The sequence below is a fragment of the Pezoporus occidentalis genome, unplaced genomic scaffold, assembly GCF_034315485.1.
Source record: "Pezoporus occidentalis ecotype Australia unplaced genomic scaffold, CSIRO_AGI_Poc_V1 ctg135, whole genome shotgun sequence".
Taxonomy (NCBI): Eukaryota; Metazoa; Chordata; class Aves; order Psittaciformes; family Psittacidae; genus Pezoporus; species Pezoporus occidentalis.
In genome coordinates this window covers 2,149,262-2,175,584 of record NW_026913157.1, presented here as the reverse complement: position 1 = coordinate 2,175,584, position 26,323 = coordinate 2,149,262, and the positions used below count along the sequence as shown (strand labels likewise).

Sequence of the window (26,323 nt, the reverse complement as noted above, 5' to 3'; positions counted from 1 at the left end):
AACACAACCCATGGTGGCCTATCAGAAAGGTGATATTACGGTCATTTTATGAAATGTATATTTTTGAGCTCTGTGAAATGTATATTCTGTATTTTCAAGGTCTGATAAAGAGGATATTGACAGGTAGAGCCATAGGTGCTTCCAAGTCAGTAGTTACTTGTTTTTCTTGCACTAATAAGGATCCAGCAAGGTTTTAAAAGGAGAAATTTATCCCCTCATGTAAGGTACTGGTGGGTGGAGAACTCTACCCGAGATCACAGTGCTCAGGAGTTGGTAGGAATTCAAGCACTTTGGAAAATGAAACCTACTTTCCCTACCAAATGACCGGGAGATGATTATTCCTGTGTCCACATGCTTGAAATAGACCTGGTTTATTTTATTTTTTCAAGACATGTTTGAGTGCTGAATACTGTGTACTGAAAATGCACTTGGAGCTTCTCGTAGTGGTCTGTTCCATCCTGGTTACTGTGATGCTGACAGTGTTGCCACTACCAGTGACAGCCCATCCATCAAGCCCAAAGCGTACCTTTGACTCGCTTCATTCTTCTGAAGAAAGCGAAGAAGAAAGCAGCTGGCTTAGAAATGCTGCAGTGCTCTAGCAGAGAGGTATTTCATGTTTGTAAAATAAAATTTGGATTAAGTCATTTTGAAGGAGGTAGCTTTCCCATTAAGGATGGCTGGTAGAATTTGGCTGCGTGTCCAGTGTATGCCTGGTATTTGGCTGTTGCCTGAAACTCCCTGTGCGCCTCTTGGGCTGCACTGCCAGAGACAGCAATTGAGACCTGCAGAAGTAAGCAGCTCCACACCTGCGACCAGGCAGAGCTGGGAGAAGCAGCAAATGCTTTCCTTTTGGATTTCAACCAGATTTTATCTCAGCCCATCCTGTAGCAACTGACTGCAGATCCTTAGTACTTTTCACCAAAAGAGCTTTGACAGTTTACAGGCTGTCTTTTGGGAGTGTCTTTACATACCAACATTATTGTTGTTGTTATTGTGATTATTATTGTTATTATTACCACTTTCAGAAGAACTTCCCCTAGATGATCATTCCTCCATCAGTCCCCTTTTGCATCCCAGTAGAATATAAGAGATGGTTTTGGCTACAGCAGGAGTCCTCTGCCCCAAACAGAAACTGCAGTGGTTGGTGCTGTTAGTGAAAGCTTTGTATATGTTCGTGTGTTCTAAGCACAGAGACTGTTGGCATTGCTTTCTATTAAGGCACTTTCCATTTCATGCCCAATATTCAGTCGTTTATAGTGCAGCTGAACATCAGCTCTTTACTTGTCATTAGAAGACTGTGGGCAGCACTCTCCTGCCTCACTGGCAATTGCAGTCTTCTGTTCAGCATATGTCTGTGCAACACATCTAGGTGTACTTGTAACATGGGGTGGCTGCATGGATGAAAGGTACCTACTGCTGCCACAGAAGTGTGGTGACACAGATGAAGGGGAGATCAGTTATTAGCAGTGAAAACCTGGAGCTATGGGCTGCTGTTTGGGCAGATTAAAGCCAGCATGAGTGTGCCCAGCTGGACTACAGCTTGATGTCAGTGTGCCATGAAGATACCTTCTAGCCTCGTAAGCTTTTTGGGCCTAAGTTCACATTGTCTTAACTAACAGATAGGTGATGGGCTGGAGGCACAGAGAATGTTCTCATGGAAGAACTGAGCTTTTAACCAGCCAGCAGAGTCAGAGGTGAAGTCATGTCAAGTAGCCTCTGCCTGAAATTTCAGCAGGCGGATGTCGGATGTCACTACAGGCCTTAGGCTTGTGTGTATGTCTTGAAACCACAAAAGCTTTAAAAATGTGCAGATACTTCTTGAACATGTTCTTTCAACTCTACTCCTTGGTGTGAAGTAACATATACCTGTGGAGGAGGCCACTGGAAAATGTGCTTCCTGTTGCAAGGGAGTTGGTGTGATGCAGTGCAGAGCTGGGGTGGGGAGCTGTTGGTGTCAGCTGCTCCTCCCAAGGGAGATGGCTGTGGGACCAGCTGAGTCTTGCCAAAAATGCAGGTGAAAGCTCTCTGGGCACAGGGAAGAGCTGCAGTTGGTCATATCCAAACCTGGTGTTGGTGCTGTGGCTCTTCTCAACAAGACTCATCTTTAGCTTTGCACAGCTCAAAATTCTGCCCATGCTCTGCTCACCTGCTACTTCTAGTTAGTAAAGTTGGTATGTGATCAGTACTGAAGCTGTTCAACTGTTTTCTCTGACAGAAAGGAGATTTTCTCTCAGAACTTTTTAAAATCCTCCCAAAACCTCTGCTGGTGACTACAGTTCAGCAGAATTACTATTTTTTTATGTTTACTCTCATGAATAGTAATTTTGATTGTCACATTTTCTTTGGGAGTTTTTTGTTTCAAATGATAAATCTAAGTATTTAGCTGACTGAGAAGGAAGCATTCAGAACAAGCTTCATCAGCTTGTTCTGAAGCATGTAGCAGGACATGGGAACATCCTGGTCCCCAAATTTTAGCAAGACAGGCAGAACAGGCTGGTTATGGGAGGAAGGAGAAACTGAGTACCCTCTGCATTTGGTACATGGAAAAAAGCAGCTCTAGGATGACAATCCCTCTAGTAGTTTTCTGAAGAGAGCTTCAACCCATTAAACATTAATTTCCATTTTAGCTCAGAGATAGCAAATGTAAGATTACCTTGGGTTTTCTACAGCTCCTTGAGTTTTCAGATCTCCTTCCAGGGTCTCTTTGCTTTCCTTCTTTGTCTTGCTCTTCCTAGAATATGTCTGTGCTGGAAGTGGCAGAGCAGGGTAGAGGCACCCCAAAACCATTTCTGGGTCTGGCACTCAGTGATTTGATGTGCCTGAGGGATCACACACACGGTGTGCTGGCCCATGCCTCCTGCTGTGTTAGTGAGTGTCTGGTGTAGACTGGGTAGCAGAAGGGGATTCAAGTTTGCTAATCTTTATGCTGATCCCCAGTGAGCTGGCAAACAACCTTGCTCACTGTGTGTAAAATAGTGACCTAGTGCTGCTCTGGATTCATGTCTAAGGAGCCATGAATTGCCCTGCAGCAGATAGGATCCACGGGTGCAGTAAGCAACAGCGGCATATCACTGGCTGTCACTGTTACCTCCTAGTTAGTGGAGAACCCTCAGGTTTATTCACTGCCTCACTCACTGGGCTTTCATTTTATGCTCTTGCACAACTTACGTGATCAGTTAAAGTTGGCTGACACCTGGAGCCTTTAAAAGAAAAGAAGTTAGTGGTATTCCTGTTCTAGAGATGGATCCTGAACTCCTGACTCAGAAAACCCCTGCAGTGATTTCAAAGGCATGTTCTTCATGTGCTGCTGGAGCAGTCCCTACAGTACATTGACTGGTGTATAAGAGTTAAAGAAAAGCCCTTGACTATTAGTGTGTTCCGCTGTAATTGAGAATAATACCAGATGTTTCATTATGTATCAGCCGCTATAAAACTGCTTCTTTGAGCCACTGAACAAAGACAGTTGACAAAAGAAAAATTAATGTTGTGTCTTTGATCTCATGTTTTAAATTTGTCTTTTATAAATAGTGATGGGTTCTGGTTAAAAACACTCTAACAATTTGTTAAATATGCAAATGTCTGAAGTTTCTTAGCAACAAAACAAATAAGTGTTTCTCTTCTAATATAATATGTATGCTAGTTTAGTAAGCACACAATAAGTTAATTAGGCTGCGGTTAGGTATTATTTGTAAATGTCATATTAGCATGCTGTTTTGTTTCTTTGTTGCAACCAAAAGCCTCAAACTCACTGATGTCACTTATTGCATGTTGGTTTTCCCTCTAGTTTTGAAGCAAATGTATTTTTTAACATACTTGTGGGCAGAATAATGATTTATTAAGTTGCGTGTTTATTATTGTTTTGCTTGGTTGTAATGTGTCATTGTCTTTACATTGTTAGCAATGTGAGAGATTTTACAGGGGAATTCTAGGAAAGTACACATTACATGTGTAATAAAGCTGCTGCAGTTTACCATGATTAATGTTGTTACAATGAATACCAAATGAATTAATAATGATGGGCCCACTTAATTTTAAAATGTTGGCATTTGTCTAAATGCTGCTCTGAGAGAGGGTGGAGGAGCCTGGCACAGTAGGAGCTGGATAAAACAGCATTTTTGCTGCCAGCATCCAAGCAGCTTGTTTCTCTCCAAACAGTTATGGTCAATTGTCAACGTATTCAGTGCCAAGTAGGTCTATGTAAATCCAGACAACCTTTTCCTGTGATTGTAAAATTTCACTTTATAGTCTCATGTTTTCCCCCTTCTCTAACAAAGCTTTCTGCCAATAGTTGTTCTACTTCCATGGTCTTGCAGTAGCAGGTGGGGAGAAGTTCCAGTCCCATTGATACGTGGATAGATTCCACAACTCGTTAAGAGTTGTAAAGTAGGTATGCTTTATTCAGCACTGAGGCGCATGGGGATTGCTCCTCCAAAAGCATGCACGCCCCCCTTTGGCACTCAGTTCTTTTATATTACATAGAATGATTACCTAAACATGAGATTGCTTCACGCCTAATACATATGCAAAACCTATTCCTGTCTAGTATTATAATTAGTTTTCTGGCATTTGTCCCATTGGTTGCACCTGCGCAGTGCCTCCTGGTGGTGATCGTTAGGGGGTCGTGAGGATGAAGGCCTGTAGTTCCTCTTCATCACCGCGAGAAACCTCTTGCTTTCACGCAGACTCAGTAGGGTTTCGGCTCCTATCCAAACTTCAGGTTCGGTACAAGCTGGTTTTATGTATCTTAAAGTAGAAACCTGTCAAGTTTGCAAATTTTGTTACTCTGTCTATTTTTGTTCCTTTTCTTTCTAAAGATCCTATTTAAACAAGAATGTCTTAAATGTTAAGTTATGAATCTGATCTACTACAATTCTGCCTAGCAGCTGTAACTCCTACAATTCTGCTTCACCGTTCTAGCAACTTTGACTCCTATGGTTCTGCTTCACCAAGCACAGCGACTGCTTAAGCAAGCAGGAACAATGTTAACCCTTTTTTTCCCGGTATCACCATGTACCTCTGGGTTACTGGCAAAGGCAAGGGGTGAGCCAGCATATTCATCTTCATCAATCAACCAAGTAGGAATTTTCACTTCCTTGTGAAAATTTTGAAAGTTTGAACCATTAGGGTCAAATCGCAGTGCTAATCCAGGAATGCTTCCCCGAGAATCCTGAAGCACATTTCAAAGCCTCTTAAGCTTCACTGCAGTGATTCTATAGTCCTTCATCAGTTGGGAGTAATTTTTTAAGTTTTTTGCCCTTATACTGGAAGGGCAGAATTGTGAATTGCTCATCAATACTCGAGGACAAACAGCCTTGACTCTGTGGGTGTGGTAACACTTCCATCCACATAGAGAGGGTTACTTTTGCTGTGTCTGAGCACTTGGAGATGGACTTCTATGCCCTGTGCATGGAGGCTCGTGAATTCCTACAACCAATTTTCAGGTGGCCAGCAGAAACTACCCATTTGATCTTTGCCATATGCCAGAGGATGGAGACGATTTGTCCCTTTGAATTTTTATGAAACAAAGAAGCTTTTCTGCAAAAATAAAAAAGATGCCATGGGTTACTCCTGCCCAAATGTATCACCCCTAGTCTAGGAAGGTAAAGCGCAACAAGGTTGTTGCCATTACAGAAAGTGATGTTATACTGAGGTGAGCTGTGCTGAACTAGATGGACATTGTCCATTCTCCTCAGTTTTGAATTGCCTTGTTTCTCGCTGAATCATCTCATTTACACTAGTTTATAGTTTACTCAGCCATGTAAGCACTGCAAAATCATCAACAAGACATTCACCTCCTATTGGTGTGCGTAGACCAAGTATTATAAAATTGCAGACAGTTTTATGAAGGTAAAAAGAGAAGTTCAGCAGAATTGGGATATGATTGTCATATTGATGGGAATGGAAAGAGTGGTTTGAAATCAGTGGCCACACTGAGGCATTGAGGTCACAGGAGTATTGACAGTGTTTTCCCTGTTTGTTGTGCACACAGGAATATGCTTCTGGAAAATGCCTGTAATGGTACAATTCTTTTAAAAATTGATTTAAACATAGAGAGAAATCCGATAACTCCTAGGTGGTAAGGACTCTCCTACTTTGGAGCTGCACACTTATCCTCCAAAGTCTGTATTTTGTAGCATTTCTGGAAACCAGACATACTCTAATGAACCTTTTGATATTTTCAGCTCATTCTTGATACTGGTGCCATTCTGTGGCACTCACTGACAGAGTCACATGGCACCATACCGGTCACTGTTGCAATATGCAGCACTGGTATGATCAGGGCTCCTTCTGTCCATCACTGGACAATGCCAGTGCTATAGTTCTGCACTTGGACTTTCCTTCAGGCCCAGCACTGGAGCCCGCCATGGGCTGTATCTCTCCAGACACCATTCCCAGCAGCTCCTCCCCCATCACTCTGGTGTTTACTGGGGAGGCTGGTACCCCAAGGAATCACTGAGCTGCGTTGTGATAACAAGTAACTGGGGCCTCTGTTCTCTTTTTACTTTCAAGCACACACAAAAACATATCTTTCTCAAAGCTGTTGCTGGTCTACACTAGCAAAAATGATTTACACAAGTGTCTTAACCCAAGAGAAATTCTGGATTGTTCATCCCAAGTACCACTTCATGGAGTTTCTGTTGCTCACTGGGTACTGTGTTTACCCATGCTGAATGGGTGACGGTGTGGTTGGGTATAGCCGTAGCAACAGTATTATAACATCTGGATCTCTATCAACTTGTGGCAAAATTAATTGCTGCAACATCCCTAGGGTTGAAGGTGATTGGATTTCTGGGTTTTGCAGAAATTTCATCACATCAGCAAAGTAACTGCATTATCCTCGCAGAAAATGTTACGAGCATCTGGATTGGCCACCTCTGTAATGCAGGATATAGATTTTGGATATATATTTTCACTGCATGCTGGGTGGCTTATTTTCTAGGAATCCTAGAGCACACTGAATGATGGACCTCCTTCACAGTAGTCTGTTCAATTTATTAATTATCTTAACCAGTCATTTTATCTAAAGCTTTTGATTTTGGATGAATCTGAAGCCTTCATTGCAGGTTGGTTGGTTTTCCCATCCCCAGGGACAATGGAAAGGCTATAGGTAGCAGTGTGCTCCTGCGTTTGCAAGGGTAACTCTGCAGATTTGGTACCTGCTCTTTGAGGGTGGGGGCACAGGTGGCTGCGGTACTGCCAGCCTTGGGCAGGATTGCAGGGGGGAGCTCTAGAATTATCTTGTGGCTTGGCAATAGTAAATAGCCTGAAGAAGTGAACAACACTCTCTGTTGTGTGGCCATTTTCAGCCACCTCACAAGAAAAGGAAGGAGGATGGGTGCACAAGATTGGGATGAGCCTGTGAGCAGCTCTCTGCCCCTGCATATGAATGAGCAGCACAGGACTGTACGCATTTGGTTAATGCCTTAAAATCCAGCTTAATGAAAAATCAAAGTTCCATAATAAACCACCCCCTCTTGATAATTTAATCAGAGGTAACCTGGGTGTCCCCCTTGACCGGAAACCCTTTGTGGTGGTTTTGGTAGTTCCGTCATTTAGGTCAGTATGGTTTCATTCTTTCCTTGTTAAGGCGGATGTCTGTCTCTGCCATTCTGTCTTCCTTTTCTTACTTGGACTATAGCGTCCTTGGCTGTAAGATCATCTCTGCCCTGTACTGAGGTGACACCAAATACGATATGGCTGTTAATTCCTGGCAAGGGCTCCTGTAGCTGGTAGAGGAGGGATCACAAGCAGGTGGAGAGTTTCCCAAAGTTCATGGGCTGTAGCAGTTTGCACAGGGAGGCTTTAAATAGAAAATGCTTCGCTTTTCTTAAGTCCATGCAAAACAAATCTAACTCCCCCTAAAGCATGGGGGATTTGTATTTACTTGGTCACAGAGGAGAGGAAGTTTTACTCACTGAATTCAAGTAAACACCCAGCAAGTGCTGTATATGCTAACTAAAAGATAATGTTAATGGGCTGGAATGTTGTCATAGGATTATGCTTTCCTGCTGCCACCAGAACGTTGGAGCGCTTATCAAAATAACAGTTATGGACATGGAGCCGTAGTTAGATCCCAAGGCAAGTACCATGAACTGCAGGGCAGGGCACAATGGTGCCTTTGGTTGTGTGAAACAGTAGATGGAGAGGGAACTGCCTGCCCAATAGACAGACAGACGGATGGACAGCATGGCAGACGTCTTGCTATTGTTATTCTGCCCCTTTCCTACCGGCTGCAGCAGGAGCCTTTGTCTGCTGCAACCAGGCAGGAGGGGGCCCGCCACAAAAGAACAGTTTGGTTAAAGCGTTCCGGTGTTTTATGAATAAATTGGATTCTACTTACAGCATTATTAACCTGCTGTATTCTGACGGGCTTAAGGGGAGATTACAGTGTGCTTGAACAAATCAGTATCCACAGATCCACACAAATACTGGGTTTTAACAAAAATATACTGTGATTAAAGCACACAGCAGATCAAATTCAGCCCCAACTTACACCAGGTGCAATCTCATTGATATCCGTGGGTTAAAAAGCAATTTTTACAACTTAAAGCAATCAGAAATCAGCTTAGTGTACAGACGTACTAGACCAAAATAAGGCCCAAGAGACTGTACGCTAAGCTGATTTCTGATTGCTTTAATTTTTTTAAACTTTTATCAAAGATTAATGGTCAATTATCTGGCAATCTGATTTTCTGGTACAGAGTCCATTTGCATAATTTCGTAGACACTTAAAATATGACCAGACTCTAATCAGTATGAAATGGGTTGAGGCATGGCTTGGTATGGCTGATCAAAATCAGCCACAATCCCTGTAAATATGTACTATTGCTGTAGTAACAAGGGGGATTTTAATAGACTGATGTCTGAGCAGTAAACAATCCAGTTAGGTCTTTGTGTTTTTCTTTCCCTGCATGGCTAAATATGACTCCGGGGCCAATAGGCAAAAGTACACTGTCAAAACCTGCTTTCCTTCAGGTTTTTCATTATGTGCTTTATCACCATTGTTTCCACAGATAGTCCTCCCATTTATTTGCTTTTGCTACAATACTCGCAAAAATGTCCATCAAACCGCACACACAGGTTGAAATGGAAACTACTTGGCAATACTTGCCTCCTAGAGTAATCCTTACTTAACTCATATGAGTGTGGAGTGCTCCTTTTTTATAATATGCATGCAGGTCCCTGAATGACAGGTAAAAAATAACCCTAAATCCCCCCAAAGTTCTAAAAAGTATATACCCTGGGATTAAGGAAAGTTGATTTCCCAAAGAGGGCTGATAATGCTCCTTTATGAGTATTTCAAGGCAAGGAAGGACAGGCAGATTCTCTGCTTCTGCTCCTGGTATACATCATGGGCCAGATGATGCTCTGGCAGCTGGATGGAACTGCTGGAATATGTCCTCTATAAAGACACCTGGTCTTGATTTGCAGGTGTCGAGAAATGGAGAATTTACCATCTCCTCTGATCATCTGATCTAGTGCTTAATTACTCCTCTGTTCAAATGTGTTCCTTATTGTTCACATTTTCCTGCTTTTCCTCTGGCCTGTCAAGATTTGCTCTGGTAGCCGGCTGTGATGCACTGTGTCACTTCTATTCTCCTTTTCAGTTCATCTGAACTGATCCAGCCCCTCAAGGAGCTGTCCGTGCAGTACTCAGTGGTGTGCAGCACATCTGTGTTGGCTTTAACCCAGTCCACTTAGTAAACAGCAAAAGGATGGCTACAGAATGAAGCTGGCCACATCATGGGTGGTCTTACATAGTTAATGCTGAACCCTTCTGCAGCTGCGACATCTCTTTGGTGTTACCAAGCCAAACTACAGAAAATCCTATCTCCTTGCTGCAGTAAAGGCTGAAGTGAGCCATATTCTCCATCTCTTTTTTGCTCAGGCTGTATGGAGAGGGTTGGTGTTTGTGCTCTTTAATCTTTCAAGACTTCTTCCAAAATAGGAGCCTGGAATTCTGCTGGTATCCTTGTCATGGTGCTTTGCTGTAAGGTGGCTGCTTTTTCTCACTTGGAGATTTATTAGGAGGGATTTAAGGCTGGAAAGACTGAGAGCTGCTAGGCTGCCAGGACAATCTGCTTCTGTGGAGGAGACAGCTCCTGGGTCTCAGTACAGTGGGACAGACTGTCTCACAGGTAGGAATTCCTGGAGATAACCCTGAGCCCAGGGGGTCTGTCCACTATGGATATGCAGTTTGTGACTGTTCAGGTGTTTGTCAGACCACCTGTGTCGAGGAGGAAATATGTTACACATCAAACAATAGTTTGTGGGGTCTTGGGTTTATTTCTTAGGACAAAAAAAGTGAAGGCGATCAAAGGGTCCACTTGTTTCATTCCCCTTAGTATATCAGTGCCTGACATGGTTTGTGTCTTGTCTTCTGAATCTTTTTCATCTCATTGCAGACTTTCCAAGGAGTTAGAAACAGCCAAAACTTCTGTACTGGGCCAGTCTCTTCCATTCCTGGTTTATCCAGAAACACTAATTTTTTTATAAATCTGAAAGTAAACGCAGGTTATTTTCCTCCTGTCTTCTGCTGGTTTTATAGGTCACAATGCTTGTAACTCATCTGTTCCACAAGTATGTGCTGTACACACACAGCAAAATGGATCAGGACAAAGCTAATGTCATGGGAAGACATGCACAAGCTTTGGGGTTTGTTTTTAAAATCCTGGTTTGTTTTTTAAACCAGGTGACCTTCTGAACATAAGGACTGCAGGGCTGGCAGAGCCTACCTTCCCTGCATCCCATGCCTATGACCAGCAAAGGAAAACAATGTTTGCTCCAAATGCTGGTATAAACTGGAGAGAGGATTCCTAGATGAGAAAACTTGAATTTAAAGAAGCAGTAAAAGATCAGATTTCTGGTTATCAAAAAATGTAAGACTCCATGTGTGTGTAAAACTCCATTCACTTCTTTCCACTGGGGATCCCCTTGCCGAGCTTTCTCCTCTGCTCATTTCTTTTGTTGTTCTGAGGCAGCTCTTTTGGGGTAAGCTCTTTTGTGTGGCACCATTTCTTTGTACTATTGATGTTTCCTCCTATAACATAAACAAAAAGAAGAGAAACATCTTATGGGGGAGAAATCCTATGAATTATAAAGGCACTTATAATTTCTTTTACGACTTTGGAACTGGCTGATAAAATTAAACAGAAGTGTATATATATAACACTACTGTAGAGTGCACAGAACAGGAAAATATGAATCTTGAAGATTACTAGGAATTAATCGCTTATCTTCATCCTCCATTTTATTGCACAAGATTTTTCTAGAAGATAGGAGTGAGTACCATGTATCTCAATTTGGAAGGTCTTAAATTTTGGAAAAATCAGGGTCAACTACCAGAATTTTATGGTGGTGATCCGATTTCTAAGAAAGAGTCTCTGAAGTTTTTGGGTTCACCCTGGCAAACTCACCTCCTGGTGAAAGTCTCACTTATGTGAAGCTCATGTTAACATATTCACTGGGGTTTTTCCTTGTGAAACTTAGCAACAAAAAAATGGTCCTCAGTTTTGGTTGTTTGGTTGGTTGGTAGGTTTTTTTTGCCTTTAACTATTATTTTATTTTAAATATGGAAAGTGAAACACAGCCGTGGAATATTACAACAGTGATACAAACCCCCAAGCTGCAACCCTGTGATATGTGCTTGCAGTCTTTCTGGTTTTCCTTTTAGAAATAATTGTTCTTGTCCCTTCCATCATAATAAAGCTTCATAGTTCTTTGAATTTATAAAAATGCCCTTTTTAGGCACAGGTATAGATTTAGGTTTATAGTTATATATTTGGGTTTATAACTATGTATTTATAGGTCTCATGTTTTTTGAAAGGTTAATTACCAAAATTAAAATGTAATGTTCTCTCACTTGTTCCTTCCCATAAACTCGATGTGTTAAAGTGTCAAACCTGTGCCTGAGCCAACCCTGCCAGAATGGCATCTCTACAGCGTCACTGAGCAGGGGTCTGTGATGGGGGGAACAGAATTTGTCCCCGAGTTGAGCCTAGGGAGATGTGTTTTTGAAACATCTATCAACGTTCCCCAGGGAATCCCATGTGATTCTCTTAAGGAATAGGGGGTTCTTTCTGTTTCTCATTTATGCAAATAGAAGGTGAATGGGAAAAGACATCAGTAAGAGTCAAGTGGCAATATCGAGTCAGTTTTACTGTCAGGTCACTCAGTCTCCAACAACTCAAGCAGGAAAAATGAGTAATTTATCAATATAATAAACCTGGATATTGCTCCTAAACCCAAACAGCTCTCTTGAAACCATACCTCAGAGCAAACAACTCATATCCTTTGCAGTGTACCAAGCGGGACCTCTGTGTAGTGCTGCTTTCTTTAGACAGTGCAACTGGGCTTAGAGCTGCCAGCATGCAATTTAACCTGCTGTGAGCTGCAGCAGGGAATTCGTCAGGTCATGCTAGCTTCTCTTGACATCTTATGAAGGAAAATACCTAGATTTTCACTCCACTTTATATAAGCTAAAGTTGTGATCCAGGCTTTGGACTAATAACCATCACTAGCAGAGCTTTATAGACATGTCAGTGTACCTGGCTGAAAGGCTGAAAGAAAATGAGTGAGCTCTCGTGGAGATTTCATTATACCTTCTGGGTTGGGGGGGGGCTTCATTTCTTGCTCCCCTTTGTCTTTCCCCTACTTTCTATCTCAATTAATTCTTGTTGAAAAATCATCTTAGTCCTTTAAAGTACACATACCTCCTGTACTGCACATCACAGGTTTGTATAAAAATACCTTTTGGGTTGTGTTTTCACCAGTGCCCATCACTGCTGTGACTTGTGTGATCAGTCATAGAAATTGCGTGCAGGAGTAAAAAGAAACCAACATGCTGCTCCTAAACAGCTCAAGTGACCACAGGGGATGAGTTTAACCCTGAGGCCGGATTAATCTTCTAGACTTGTGGCATTTCAGCGTGTTGCTTGACTCATGAGCATGGCTGCTCCAGGTTGTTCAAGGAGGACAGCTCTAAAACTCTTCTGGTTGATGGGAGAAACTTTTTCCTCCATTTATTTGATATGGAGGCCAGAGCACACACCTTCTCATGCTGGGGACTGGCTGAGATACGCCAGTCAATCGAAGAAACTATGCAATGGTAGGCAGATGTTTTGTGTTCCCCCACAGTGATTATAGGAGCTTTGTTTCCATAAGAAATCAGGCCAAATGTTTTATGCTGCAGAACAAAATGCGTTCTGAAACCAAATAGTGTACGCTGTTCCCTGGGAGAGGCTGTGGGAACTCACCATGCGACACACTACGTTCAGGATCCCTTCACAGACTGCTGCACTCACAACCAGGCTGTTTGGACTGCCATAAGCAAAAACACAGACCTGAAATTTAGGTATGTGCACTGCTGCTCTGGTGACATCCATACAGTAGTCAAGGACAAATCCACTAGTTTTTCCAGGAGGCATGAGTACTGCATGTCAGTGAAGCTTAGGAAACTGCAGTGCAAAAAAACTATAGTGCACTGAATTGCATAACTAATAATTCAATTTTGAATTGGAGTAAGGCTAATTTTGTAATCACTTGATTTACTGGCTGTGTCAGCCTGACCTGGCAGCTATGAAGGGGGCAGTAAGCAGCAAGCACAGCATCACGCTCCAGAGAGCCTTCAGCTTGAGACTTGGGCATCTCTGGCGGAAGAGAGCATGTAGCTACCAAGAAGTGGGGATCAGTGGGTCACTGCTGAGTCCTGGTTGTCCTCAGCCTTTATAAAATTATATTTATGAGCCTTTGTGAGTTAGACCAATCTTAATGCCATGCTTAGAGGAGCTGGAGGTGTGGAGACCCCAGCTAGCCTCAGGATAGCAACCTAGAGATCATCTTTGTTATTCTCTTTTGGAGCTGTGCTTTAAGAACAATTGTCCCTGAGACGCTCACACTGTAATTACATCTGCTTCATTTATGGAGTACCATGTATTATATTTGTAGCCTGAGTTTTAAATGTGCATGAAGAGAAAATGAGGTTATATTATTGCTGTAATAGAGAGGAACTAGGACAAATTTTATTAATTTCCTCCCACAGAATACTGAGTAAGCCAATATTTTATGGGAAAGTTCAGGGAGAAGAGTAATGTATGTTCCATTTCTGAAATCTGAAGGATGCTTGAAGGGTTTTACTGGCAATTGATTTTTCTACAGGTAAATTGTAGTCCTCGATGGGCAGATGTGCCCCTGAATATAGCGTCTCACTGAGCTGCAGTCAGGGTACAATGAAATGGAAGCAGAAGGTGTATCAGCTCTGCTCTGACAGGCAGTGAGAAACTGGAAATTGGAAGTCCTGCCTGTAGAAGGTACCTTTCAATCTGCTAAAGTTGCTATTACTCCCTTATCTACATTACTCTAAGTGCTGGAGGTTCGTGGAAATATTTAATACAGGAGTATCTGATAGAAAAATCAGTAATTTAACATGCGTGTTAAGAAATTATTTCTATCTATAGACATTATGTTGTCCTGAAGGGTGTTAAGTTTTACCTACTATTGTTTTCTACCTTTCCCTAATTGCGCTGTTTGTGTAAAAGTCTTTAGCTTTCTGTATCTCTGTGCAATATCAACTAGAGATTTAAAAATCATACTTGATGCTCAGCACTGCTGGTAAATGCTGCTGAGCTCTTGAGCCAACAGACCTTTGCAGAGAGGTCTGTGGGATGCCCCTGATTGTGTAGCCCTTAGAAGAAAGAGCTCAGGAAGATCGAGGAGGAGGCAGTTCTGTCTGCAATGAACAGCCCCCCTTCACTGAGGCTCCTGTCCCGGAGTAAGCACGAGGGGTCACTGGTGCGGCCTCAGAGGAAGAGGAAGCAGTGAAAGGAGCAAAAGGAACTGATCCTGAAGATGAGACACCTTCTGCTTTCAGTTGTGCTGGTGGTTGTTTTTATAGCCCAGTTAGTGGAGAGATTTTCACACTGTTGGTTTATGTTCTTCTGACAATGTGTGTGCTGCAGTGTGCCACTGCTTCTCATCCTGTGGTCACTTAGGCTATGGTGTGTCAGGGTTTGGTGCAGAAACACCTGCTTAATAGGAACCTGCTGATGTGGGTGCTGCATCCGTTTCCTTCTTTTAAATGGTAACATCACAGAAACACTTTGCTGATGCTGAAGTTGCTGAAGTAAAAGTAGTAATGACAGTGTAAAGGAGCTGAAAGTCGGTGGTACCACTGTCCCCTCTGACAGCAGGGTTACTCTGTTGTGCTTATGGCCTTTCTTTGGGAGGGAACAGGCAAATAAATGCCATTGGGATGGCTGGAGAGTAGAACTGTTGCTGCTCCAGGAGAATTTCAACACTGAGTTTTTTAGCAGTATGGGCTGTTCATGTCTTTTCTTCCTGCTTCAGTGATTCACAAAGACTCCTTCATTCATCTCCTCGCTCCCCAGTGGCTTTGGGCAATTTCAGAATTTTCTTCCTCTACACGGAAAGGAGAGAGCTCATAAATACAAAGCAGTGTGGTGGTGGTGGTTATGTAGCGGTCAGGCTGTGGGACCTGGCCAGGGCTGATACCACATCTCACAGGAGCTGATATTTCTGCTTCTGTTTCTCTTGGATACTTATTACTGAAGAGAGTATCAGCTGTCCCGCCTTAGCTGCTGCTGGCTTTTGGATCGTGGGCTAGCAGGGTGGGTTGCTGCTGATACAGTGCTGCAGGAGAAGTGTCCATTCTTAATATAATCACAGCTTTGCTGCCAGTGATACTTCTCAAAAGAGCTTTGTTTGTCCTGTGGTCCTGAGGGTAGAACAAATGACCCACTTTTCCTTCTGGGGAGCTGCTCCACAGCCACAGCCTCAGGGACACATGCTTTACATGCAGTACTGAGCTCCAGGAAAGGTCTGCTACGATGCACACTGCAAGAGGGTGTCATCAGGAAGGTCTAAGCCCTGCTAGCAGTGAGTTATCCTCCTGCAGTACATGAAGCACTTGTTCTTTTACCAGCTGAGCATGTTGAGCAGGTTTTCAGACTTTCCCGGAATAAATCTGCTGGTGATGCAGAGCTATGAAGCACATGGTCAGACAAACAAGATTTAACTTGGAAGCATGAATCAGGTTGCTGACTGGCCATTGTCCTTGTGCACCTAACCCATTACCTCATGTGGTCTGTGTAGAGGAAACCTGAGCAGCCTGATGGCACTGAGTCCCTTCTTTGCCACCCCAGGCAGTCTGGATGTCAGGTTCACCAACCCGGATGCCTTGTCTGGTAACGCAGGAATTCTTCCACATGTACCTCTCCATGAATGAGGTGGTGCTTTGGCATAAACTCAAGTCTTGTTCAGTAACAAACTCACGCTTAGAGCTGTGACGAGTTAAAAAACAAACCCCACAAAAGTCTGTTTCTGCTGTTCACATACTGAGCCTGATGGATGTAAAGCAAGTTTAAGGCCTGTTTACCTTAATTTAGTCCATTAAGCTAAAAAGCACAGGTATGTGAGTTGGAAACATCCTGGCAGTGGCAACCACAGCCCCTCTGATATGCTGTAACCTTCCTCCGTGTCTAAAAGCATTCTGTCTGTGTCTGTGGTACCACCCCAGTGTAACCAGCACACCAAACCCAGCTGTGTCGGGAGTTGTCTCATGAACTTCAGCATGTTACAGGTCCTGAGAGTATCTCTCCCATAAAATCTCTCATTCCAGCTGAAACCAAACCTCAGAAAGTCACATCTGAGTAAGTGGCCAATGATTTTGATAACTCCTCTTTAGCAAAACTGTGTCTGCTCTGCTCAAGAAGGACAGTCTTCTGTTAGGGTGTGCACACGGAGGAATGGGGTGCTGGCCTTGGTGAATGTCCCTGGAATTGCTCCTGGCCTCATTTCTTGTCAGTAGATCCATAGGTGTCTGCAGCCAAAGTCTGTGACTCTGCTCAGGTTCCACGGCCCTGCTTGCTCTCCCAGTCAGGGGTACATAAGGCTGTCCTAACAAGAGGGAAAGCCAGAGAGCAGTGGTCTGAGTTCTTAAACCTGCACATACCGAGATTTAAAGGGGAGGGACTGAATGCTAGTCAGTTACTGTACTACCCAGGCACTGTCCCAGGAAGGGAAGAGAACATCTAAAGCACTAGGAAGACAGCAAGGAAGAAGAGAAAATGGAAATCCCCTGCTCTGTTTTCTTGAGGTTTCCTCCTCAGGCTCTTCAGCTGGGCAAGCAGTACCACTGGGTTACTAACGGCAGTGAGAACACCTTGACAGCAGCAGAGCAGTGTATTAGAGTATTTTCTCTTCTTGAGATGAAAAGCACAGCTTTTGGATTCAGGCTAAAAAAAAAGTATTCATCCTGCTAAGTAGATTGAAACAGAATCCAGATTAAATAAATCATTAAATCATTCCAGAATGGTATCCACCTGCTCTAGCCTGTAATTTATTTTCAGATGAACAGTAGGTAAAAAAAAAAAAAGCAATACAATGGCAAAAATTATTCTCCCCTAACAGATGCTTTGATCCTGAAATGACACCTGGCCAGACAGCTGCTTGGGCAGTTTTTGAGATGATTTTGAATTACTTGCTCCAATCCATTTCTCCGTAACCTCGATAGACCCATAATGCTAAAGTTTCTGCTGTAGCCACCTTTGAAGAAGGATCTCCAAGCGGGTTACTGCTGCAAAGCCAGTAAAAATCATCCCTTTAATGTGGGATGGGAAACCTGTGTGTAGGGGCCAGAACATTTGCTTGCAAGACACTAGAGGAGCAGCCAGCTAGGGACATGGGGCCCTAGACATTTTCAGAGTCAGGCCACTCTTCTCATGTGCTGCTGCTGCGGGAATAACGTGAGGTGTCTGCTCTGCTGTGCTCGTGAAAGGAGGGTTGTGCTCCACAAGGGTGGGAAGCACCGATCTAGTTGGTTCCTTGTGTCGTCCAGACCTCATCATGAGTCCGAACGGTTCCCACGCTCCCCAGGGGAAAACCAGCGTGTTTTGTGCCGCTCGGGGGACTGGGAAGGAGAGAAGTGCTGACCGAGGGTGGAGGAGGGTGGAGCGGGTGACCGAGGACCAGGGGTGGAGGAGGACAGAACCGGTGGCGGGATGGTGTAGCAGGAATTGAAAGATGGTTATTGCCCAGCGCTTCCACTCCTCCGCCCAGCTGCTACTGAAGGCACCCGAAGCCCACCCATTTCACGTGTCTCCGGCGTGTATTTAATCAGGTTTAGCCAGCTCGGTGGTCCGTTTACTGAGTGCATCAACAGTAAAGCAGGACCCAGCCACAGGAGCTCATCCGGGGACGGAAGCGGGGCAGAAACCCCTCCGGCAGGGTGGGGGAGGGGAGAATCCCTGTAACCTCTGCCTTCCGGTGCCGGGGCCGCTTCGTGAATCCGGCTGATAAACCGGGCTCCACGACGCTCGTTGCCAGCACCAGCCCGTCTCTACGCTGACCGGGGGCCGGGCGCCGGGGCCGCTGCCCCCGCGGGGAGCAGGGCCGCGCGGGGGGTCACCGCGGGGCCGCAGGAAGGGCCGGGTGCCCTGGGAGCCGCGCCGTCTCGGCCGCACAAAGCCGCCTTTTCATCGCGGCCTCTTGCCCCCGCCGAGTCCGTAATTGCCTCTGAAAAAAGTTCATTAGGGAGCGCGGCGGCGGCCCCGCGGCCGCGCTGCTTTTGAGCGGGCGCAGTGGGGTGTGTGTGCGGGGCCCCGCCACTCCGGAGCGGGCCACGGGCACGGCAGCTCCTGCTTAGAAACTTCTCACCATCGCCGCCCCGGCCCCCGCCGCTGCGGGGCTAATTGGGGGCGATGCGGGGAAGCTGGAAAGTGGTAGCCCCGGCCCTTGATGACGGAATGGGGCGGTGAGGTGAATGCTGCTCTCCGGCCGTTTCCTAGCTCCAGGATCTGCCACCTTGCGCCTCTGGCTGTGCCTCGCCAGGGCCGGGCTGAGCGCGAGGTCTGCGGGGAGCTCGCTCTGGCCGCCGGCGCTTCCCCACCCCCTCCGGGCTATTTCCCTGCGCCGTCCCGAGAGCCGGCGCGAGTTCTCCGCCAGACGGTGGCTCAGCGCCCGGCGGACAGCCCGAGCTCAACCCACAGAGCTCATCGGCATTGGAAAGCCCAGCTCGGAGCAGAGCCCGGCCAGAAGATGGTTAAAGTATGTTTACCGTGGCGTTAGAGACGCTGAATTTGTCCTGCACAGACACAGGCGAACCCGTTAGTTTAGTGTGTGGGCGCTCACAGGGTTCGCTCCCGGTATTACTTCTCCATCAATCTTCTGTGTTTTAATCAAAACAGTATTCGGAATATGATTCCTGGAGATTATATTTGGAGAGATTTGCGATACATATCTTGCTGGCGTGCCAGATTGCAGGGTAGTCCTGGGCAGGCGGGATAATCTCCCATCTCTCTCGTTTGACCTTTAATAAAAGGGGACTAAAAGAAGTCTTAAGAATCCCGGAGGTTACCTCCGTGCCTGCCTTCAGAAGACCCCAAAGCCCGCACCCGGCTACTTAACCACTCCTGGGGTCGCAGCGGCCGGGCAGGGCCGGGGCAGGGCCGGCAGCTCGGGGAGTTTCTGCCCCCGGGCCGGAACGGTTTCATATCCCGTGAGCAGCGCAGAGTCCGCTGCCGCGCTGCCTCTCGGGGGAGCCTCTTCTGAAGCCCCTGGCCGGCGGGTCAGCGGGACCCGGCTCGCTCCCCCGCGGCCTGGGCAGAGGCAGCCGGGACACGGCGGGGAGCGGGTCACGGCCCTGTCGCTGCGGACACGCGTGGGAAACCGGCGCGTTGTTCCCAGGGCATATGATACCCGTCCCCTCCGGTGGTATAGGAGGGGCGAAGAGGTCTCCTTGCAGGAACCCTTCGAAAGGGCCTAATGCTCTTTATTACAAGCCTTAATCCTTCAAATCCGACTTGAAATAGTTTTCTCAGCTTAATTTTCCTTACTCTAAGCTGCGGGTCACTGCAACACTGCGGCTCCTAAACCGCCGGTTGCCCAGGTGTGTTTTGGCCGAGGGAAAGCCCCGAGGCCGGCGGCTATGGCGGCGCTCCCGGCCCTGATCCCGGCCGGACCTGTGCTGCTCCCTACCCCTGTCCCGCTCCCGGCGGGACCTTTTCCTGCCCTGGCTCCTGCAAAACCCCGTAGTTCGCCGCCTTAGGTCCGCCTAGCCCGTGGCTGCTCCGTTCATCTCCACAGCCCCGGGCGGCCCCTGCCACCTCTCCCAACGTTGACCTGCTGCTTCTCCGGTCGCAAACCGAGAGGACGCCCAGCCCCACTTGTCTTGGTAGCCTTTGGTAAACATACAGAAGTCTTCTCAATATTCAAGATTGATTTCCCTGATTTATTAAGGCAGAATTCATTGGACTCTATTGACCACAAGTGACTTAATGTAAATGTTGACCCTGGTGAACTCGGAAATAGCAGGTATCGGGTTGATACATAGATGACCTCAATTACCACAGATTATTGCCACTGCTTCTAGAGACAGGTACACTTTCCTCATCCCTGCTTGGTTTATTAGTCTGAACACAAAGTGTTTGATGACACTTTTAATTAAACAGAAATAATGCAGAGATACCGTTTCCCTTTCCCGTCTGTCCTGTAAAGCGCATCACTGCTCTTTTGACTGACCGACAGCGCTGACCCACTAGCAACGTCCTGCTCCGGTGCCCGGGGCCCCTCCTAGCTAAAGCACTCCCGGGTTCACAAGGAGACTTCACGGCGGTCAGTTCACCCGTGTTTATTGAGGACTCTGAAAATACTTCCAGCGCTATTACAGCCACGGGAAAAGAAACCGCTCGGCGTGACCTGCGCCGCTCCTCCCTCCACGGGATGGCGCGGAGTGGCCGCGGACAACTGCACCCTGAGCGGGGAAAGAGGGAGGAGAAGCAAACGACATGGGGAACAAGGATTTTTGTTGCTGTTGTTGTGGCAGAGGTGTTTCTGAGGGGTGCTGAACCAACGGGCGGCGGGGGGTCGGTCCCGCGGGGAACCGCTCCGCCCGCCGCCCCTCGCCCCCTGGTGAGCAGCAGGTCCTTGTCCCGGCGATGGCAGAGCAACGGGCCTGTGGCCGGAGAGGTCGCCCCCGGGCCAGGGAGAGTTTGCTTTCGTTGTGTCAAGCCGAGAGTCTCGCTGCAGCCAAAACCCCGTCACCACCGCTCAGGAAAGGGCAGGCGGCCCTGCGCCCTGCGGGAGAGAGAAGTGGTTATGAGCGTTTCCCCGGCGGTCCGGCCGGCCCTCCCCGGAATCAAGGGCTCCGGGAGTAGGGCAGAACGGTGCCCCCAGTGCTTTGCGGACGAGCTGGCGCTTGGTGCGGGGTCAGCCCAGCAGCCGGCCCGTCACCTACCTCACCACCGCAGCACTGGCCGGAACGCCGTCCGGAGCCTGTTGTCCAGGCACGGCACGCCCAGCTCGGAGCCTCCCGGGCTGCACTTGGCCCCCCGCCCGAAGCCTGCACAGATACAAGCGGCTCGCGGTGTGCCCGGCCCGGCCCAGCCGCCCTCCCCTGCCTACTCGCCTGCAGCGGCGAGGCCTTGGCGTCTGCACCGCCGGGGGGACACGGATCTGCGCCCGCCTGACACCTGGGCCCGGCTTAACGCCGCGGCCACTCCGGGCCGGAGGCGGTTATAGGGAGGTTGTCAGCCGAAGGCGGGCTCACGCCGCGCCCTGTGTCCCGGCCCGGCCCACGGTCCCGCCCGTCCCCGCCACCGCGGGTACCTTCGCCCGCCGCCGCGTACTGGCATGACTCCCCCAGGCCGCGATGGGACGCGCAGCTCTGCGGGAGCGGCTGCAGGTTGAAAGCTGAGCTCCGGAAAGCCTTGGCGGGCAGGGGCTGCTCGCCCGCCGCGCCGCCGCCCTCGGGGCTGCCCCTGCGCGCAGCGCTGGCCCCGGCGGTGCGCGCCAGCGACCAGATGCGCGACTTCTCCGCGGATACGTAGGGCAGTGGCGGACTGGACAGGGCGGGGGGTGCGAAGTCTGCGGAGGGGGCCTTTGCGCAGGGAAAGGCGCGGAAGGACCCGGGCAGGCTGCAGTCGCTCCGCAGAGCCTCGGGAAGAGCCGCAGCGATGCTGGGGGCTTCCTGCAGGGAGCTAGCCCGGCCCTTCTCCGGCTTCCCCGCCTCCTCCTCTTCCTCCTCCTCCGCCTCCTCCAGGTCGCTGAACTGCAGCTCCTTGTCCTCTTTGCAGTTCTTCTGCTCTGCTCGGACACATAGTGGGGAGGAGGCGAGCTATCGCGTTAGTGCGGGAAGCTGGGGGGCCTCGAGATGGGCCGCCACTTCGAGGTACCTCGAGGCGCCCGTCCGGCCTCTCCCGCCTACCTCTGCCTTCGTCCTCCGCGCTGTACTCCTCTTCCCGCGGGGTTGGTTCTTTCTTTTCTTCCCCCGCTTTGTTCTTGGGAGACCAGGTCATTTTGTTTTCTTTCTTGAGCCTCCTTCTGGCGTTAGCAAACCAAGTGGACACTTGGGTCAGGGTCATTTTGGTGATAATGGCCAGCATGATTTTCTCTCCTTTGGTGGGGTAGGGATTTTTCCGGTGCTCGTACAGCCAGGTCTTGAGGGTGCTCGTCGTCTCCCGCGTTGCGTTTTTGCGTCTGGCCGAGCCACTGAAATCCACTGTCCCATACCTGCAGGGAGAGGGTTAGGAAGGGGAAGCCAGCAGAGCGCGCCATGAGCCCCTGGACCCGGCCCGTACCCTCCTCAGGCCGGTGTGGCCCTGCCCTCCCGCCACAGCTCCGAGGTGTGATTTTAATCGACTGGTGCTCCCGGAGCGCCTCGAGTTTGTCAGGTCGGAGTTCCCTCCTCCCCCTCCGGTACCGCTTGATGTCGGTCTGTGCCTCGCAGGGGGATGCTAACGCTGTCGGGCGCTGATCAAAGGGGCTTTACCTGTCGTACTGGTACTGCCCGAAGGAATGATCATAAGAGTAGTAGGCAGCGGACTGCGCGATTCCCGAGTGCAACGTGCCGGCGCCGTCCTTGATTTCATACTGGGGGTTCTGCAAGGGAAGCGGCAGCGTTCGGCGTCGAGCAGGAGGGGAGCCCCGGCCCCCTGTCTCCCCGAGTCACCGCGGCAGCCAAGTCCCTTTAACCCGTGCCCTTCGGCCGCCCCCGGCCCTCCATCGACTGCCGACCGCGAAGTTTGCCGCTTCTTGCTCTCATCCCCATCCCCATCTACGGCGGGCGGGCACTCACCAGCGCGGAGTAGAGCGCGGCGGGCTCGGTGCCGTAGGGCAGGTAGCTGCCGTAGCCCTGGCCGGCGGCGATAGGGGCACCGTACATGCCCAGCGCCGCACTGAGCTCGGCGCGGCCCGGCGGCAGCAGCCGGCTCTCGTACGAGGCGCAGCAGAGGGAGGCGGAGGCCGGCGCCGGGGAGGCATCCGGCGCGGAGCGGGGCGCAGCCTCGCAGCAGGTCATGGTGGGGTTGCCGGACACGAAGAACTGCGGGAAGCAGAGCAGAGAGTGGGACGATGCCGAGTGACTGTCGAGGCAGCCCCATAGCGGGGACTCGAGGAGCGTGTGCGTCTGTGTGTGTGCGGAGGGGGTGACAAAGGGGGTAGGAAATCAGAGCTGAGGCAACTAATTATAGAAACTGGGAAATAAACGGAATGGGAAGCGGGAGCACTTGGAAGGGGACACGATTAATAAAGCAGACAAAACTTGAAGGAAATGACTGCTCTCGAGAATGGCAAAAGATTCGTGCGGCTCCTTCTTGCACTTCCCGCTCGGTCCATTCCCGTTGATTTAAAGCCAAGACGTTGCAATTACAGTTAACTTAATAGACAAAGCAGTAAATGCCAGGTAACGCAATCGAAGACATTTGATTTCAGTAAGTTCAAGGGGACAGCTAACTTCCCAAGCGCGGTAGACGTATCTTGCAGTGATTGCGGTGTATAAATAATTCTACCCAAATAAATGGTGACTCGAGGTACCTATAGCGACGACTTGGTTAACGCAGGGGGCCTGGGTGGGGATGTGCAGGGGGTATCCTTCGGAAATTTGTACGGGGGAGAAAAAAAACTCCCAACAAAACTCGGGGAAAGGACCGGTCGGGGAGGAAGGGCAGAGGGGACGGCACAGAGCGGATCCGGCGGGCAGACCCCGCGAAGCGGCGGTCCTGCTGCCCGCGCACCCTCCGCGGCCGCTAGCAGCTGGGACTGATGTTATTTGTTTGTTGCACTTAAAAGTGAACGGTGGAGGGAGGGGGAGGGGGAAGCACAGGTTTCCTAAACGCCTTTGCTGTGCACACGGCGAGTTGTTTAAGCCTAACACAACACAAACGAGACATAAACACACGCACATTTTTTTTAAAAAGGCTCCAGATGTGCCCTTTTAAAAAAAGACTCTAAGTAAGGGAAAGGGAAGAATAAAAGGGAGGGGGAACAAGACATCTGGACAGCAGCAGCGGAATCTAAACAAAAGTGAGTGCTGCTCACTCGCCTTACCTGTGAAGTGGTGCTGTAGGGGTATCCGAACTGGGAGAAGGACATAGTCGCTCCTTATTTTTGGACCATAGGCAATATTTTCCCCCCAAGATCGATTGTAACTAAACCCCGCTTCAGGATGCACCTTCTCACACACACATTTCCACGTATGGCTTCCCCCCCCCCCCCCTCAATTATAGATGATTGCACTTAAGAAGCGCTGCCAGACATCTGCGAGGGAGGGGGGTGCCTGGGTTAAAAAAATAGGCTACCCCCCGCTCCCCATCGCTCGTAATAAATATGTTTGTATAGAGGGACTTTGAAAAGCCACTCCACATGTATAGAGAGTTTAAGCGCAAAGGGGCTTTTTCCAAGGGGGGGGGGGGGGGGATCACGTAGGACTTGCAAGATACGGAGCTTGCTTGTTGTATTATTTTCTGCTCTATAGATCTTTAGCGTTCCTCGGTGGGCGAGGAGCAGGGTGACGTCACGGCCGTGCCGGCAGAGCAGGCAGCGCCGGGCAGGAGCGGGCAGCACCCGCAACACTTGTTCCGTGGTGTTGGGGCGCTGCGCTGCGGGGCACGGCGCTGGCAGGGGCTGGGGGGCCTCTTCTCTGTTTTAAACACAGTTCACATTTCTTTGAGAGGAAATAAATGATACTGAAGGGGGGAGATCGCGTCCCCTCCTCCTCCCGCTGTGGCCTCTTCTGCTGCAGGCAGGAGTAGCGGAGGCCGCGGCCGTGCGGGGCACTCCCCGGGCTCAGCGCTCGGGCAGGCGCTGCTCCGGCTCACACCTGCTGGGCCGGGCTCTGCTTTTACGGTGGATCCGGCTGGCCGTGCTCCCCTCCGGCTTCCCTGCAGCTCTTCCCGACCACCCATGGCCGCGGGAGCGGGGTCGGACCTCGGCCCGCACAGCTTGCACCGGCTGCACGGGCAGCGGCTGTGGCCGGGAGCGTGCCGGGGAAAGCCCGCAGCCTCCGTCCCTAACGAGTGAGGAGCGAGGAGTCCATTCCTCGCCTAGATCCGAACCGGTCCACCGGAAGATGGGGCGGGCGGGGCCGCGGCGAGTCGGTGCGGAGGTGATGGGTGAAAGGATGCCTACTTGCATCCCGGCCTGCCCATTATTGTTACGGCGTAATTACATCAATTAACAAATGGAAACGCCCTTGTTTAACCAGCGACTTACAAAGTGAAAATTTGCCTTTGAGGCGAGATCCCCGGGAGGTAAATGGGGATTTCCTTTCCCCCCCTCCTCCCCGGCTCGGGGGCTCCCGGGCCCGGCCGCGCGTTATGTCTCGCCAGCGCCAATTAAAATAGAAAAGAAAGATAAAAAAACAGCAACTTTCCCCGTTCCGGCGGCTCTTGGCCCGGGCACGCCGGGGCCAGCCCTCCTGCGGGCAGCCCCGCGGCAGTGCCGGTGCCCCTCCCCGCCGCAGCGGCCCCGCTCCGCCGCCGCCCCGATCCCCGACGGGTGGCGCTGGCGAGCCGCGAGCGGTGCGTGGGGCCGCGGGGCGGCCGGTGCCGGCCCGAGGTGCTACCCCCGCGGGTGCTGGCGAGGGGCGGCCGGGGGGTGCGCGGAGCAGGGCACTGTCGGGGCTTCTCCCCCGCCGCTGCTCCTCAGCTGCGCCGTCGGGGTGCGCAGGGCAGCGAGGTGGCAGCGAGGTGGCCGCGCTGTGCCCGCCCCGCCGGGGCGCGCGGTCTGGCCCGGCGTAAAGGGCGACAGCCTCCTCTGGTATCCCGTGGGTTGGCGAGAGCAGGGAGCGTTCGGGCGGCGTGAAACCGAGCCTTTTCAGCTTTCGTTAACGGGGGCAGTACCGTAAGAAATTTATTAAACACCTTTGGGTAACATTACTGCTAATTATTTAATTGAAAGAATCCCTATGAGGGAAATTATGCTAATTATAAAGTAATAAAACCACTTGCTCTAAAGCCCTTAATTCAGCAAAATTCAAGTCTTTTCACCAGAACACTTATTACGTTATCTGCTGAATTAAGGGAGCAACAAG

At 49.2% G+C, this 26,323-nt stretch overlaps 1 protein-coding gene and 1 long non-coding RNA gene across 3 annotated transcripts in view; both read right to left on the bottom strand.

Annotated features, from left to right (window-relative positions):
- Window positions 1–24,907, bottom strand: part of IRX6 (iroquois homeobox 6) — a 163,541-nt gene extending 138,634 nt beyond the window's left edge. Inside the window, exons 1-6 of one of the 2 annotated variants that reach the window (XM_062609177.1) lie at window positions 23,090–23,518; window positions 22,784–22,893; window positions 22,220–22,524; window positions 21,622–22,098; window positions 21,251–21,355; window positions 20,811–21,083 (exon numbers count right to left, since the gene is read on the bottom strand). In XM_062609177.1, the coding sequence (XP_062465161.1) occupies window positions 21,252–21,355; window positions 21,622–22,098; window positions 22,220–22,524; window positions 22,784–22,893; window positions 23,090–23,311 (1,218 nt within the window). In that variant the 5' untranslated portion in view covers window positions 23,312–23,518 and the 3' untranslated portion in view covers window positions 20,811–21,083; window position 21,251. Of the gene's footprint in view, window positions 1–20,810; window positions 21,084–21,250; window positions 22,099–22,219; window positions 22,525–22,783; window positions 22,894–23,089; window positions 23,519–24,339 lie in introns of those variants that run through there. The other variant, XM_062609176.1, reaches the window with a different exon arrangement.
- Window positions 356–3,114, bottom strand: LOC134158806 (uncharacterized). The gene is made up of 2 exons (XR_009962925.1): window positions 2,654–3,114; window positions 356–546 (listed from the first exon to the last, which is right to left on the bottom strand). It is a non-coding gene; the product is annotated as an uncharacterized LOC134158806 (long non-coding RNA).
- Window positions 24,908–26,323: the final 1,416 nt, after the last annotated feature.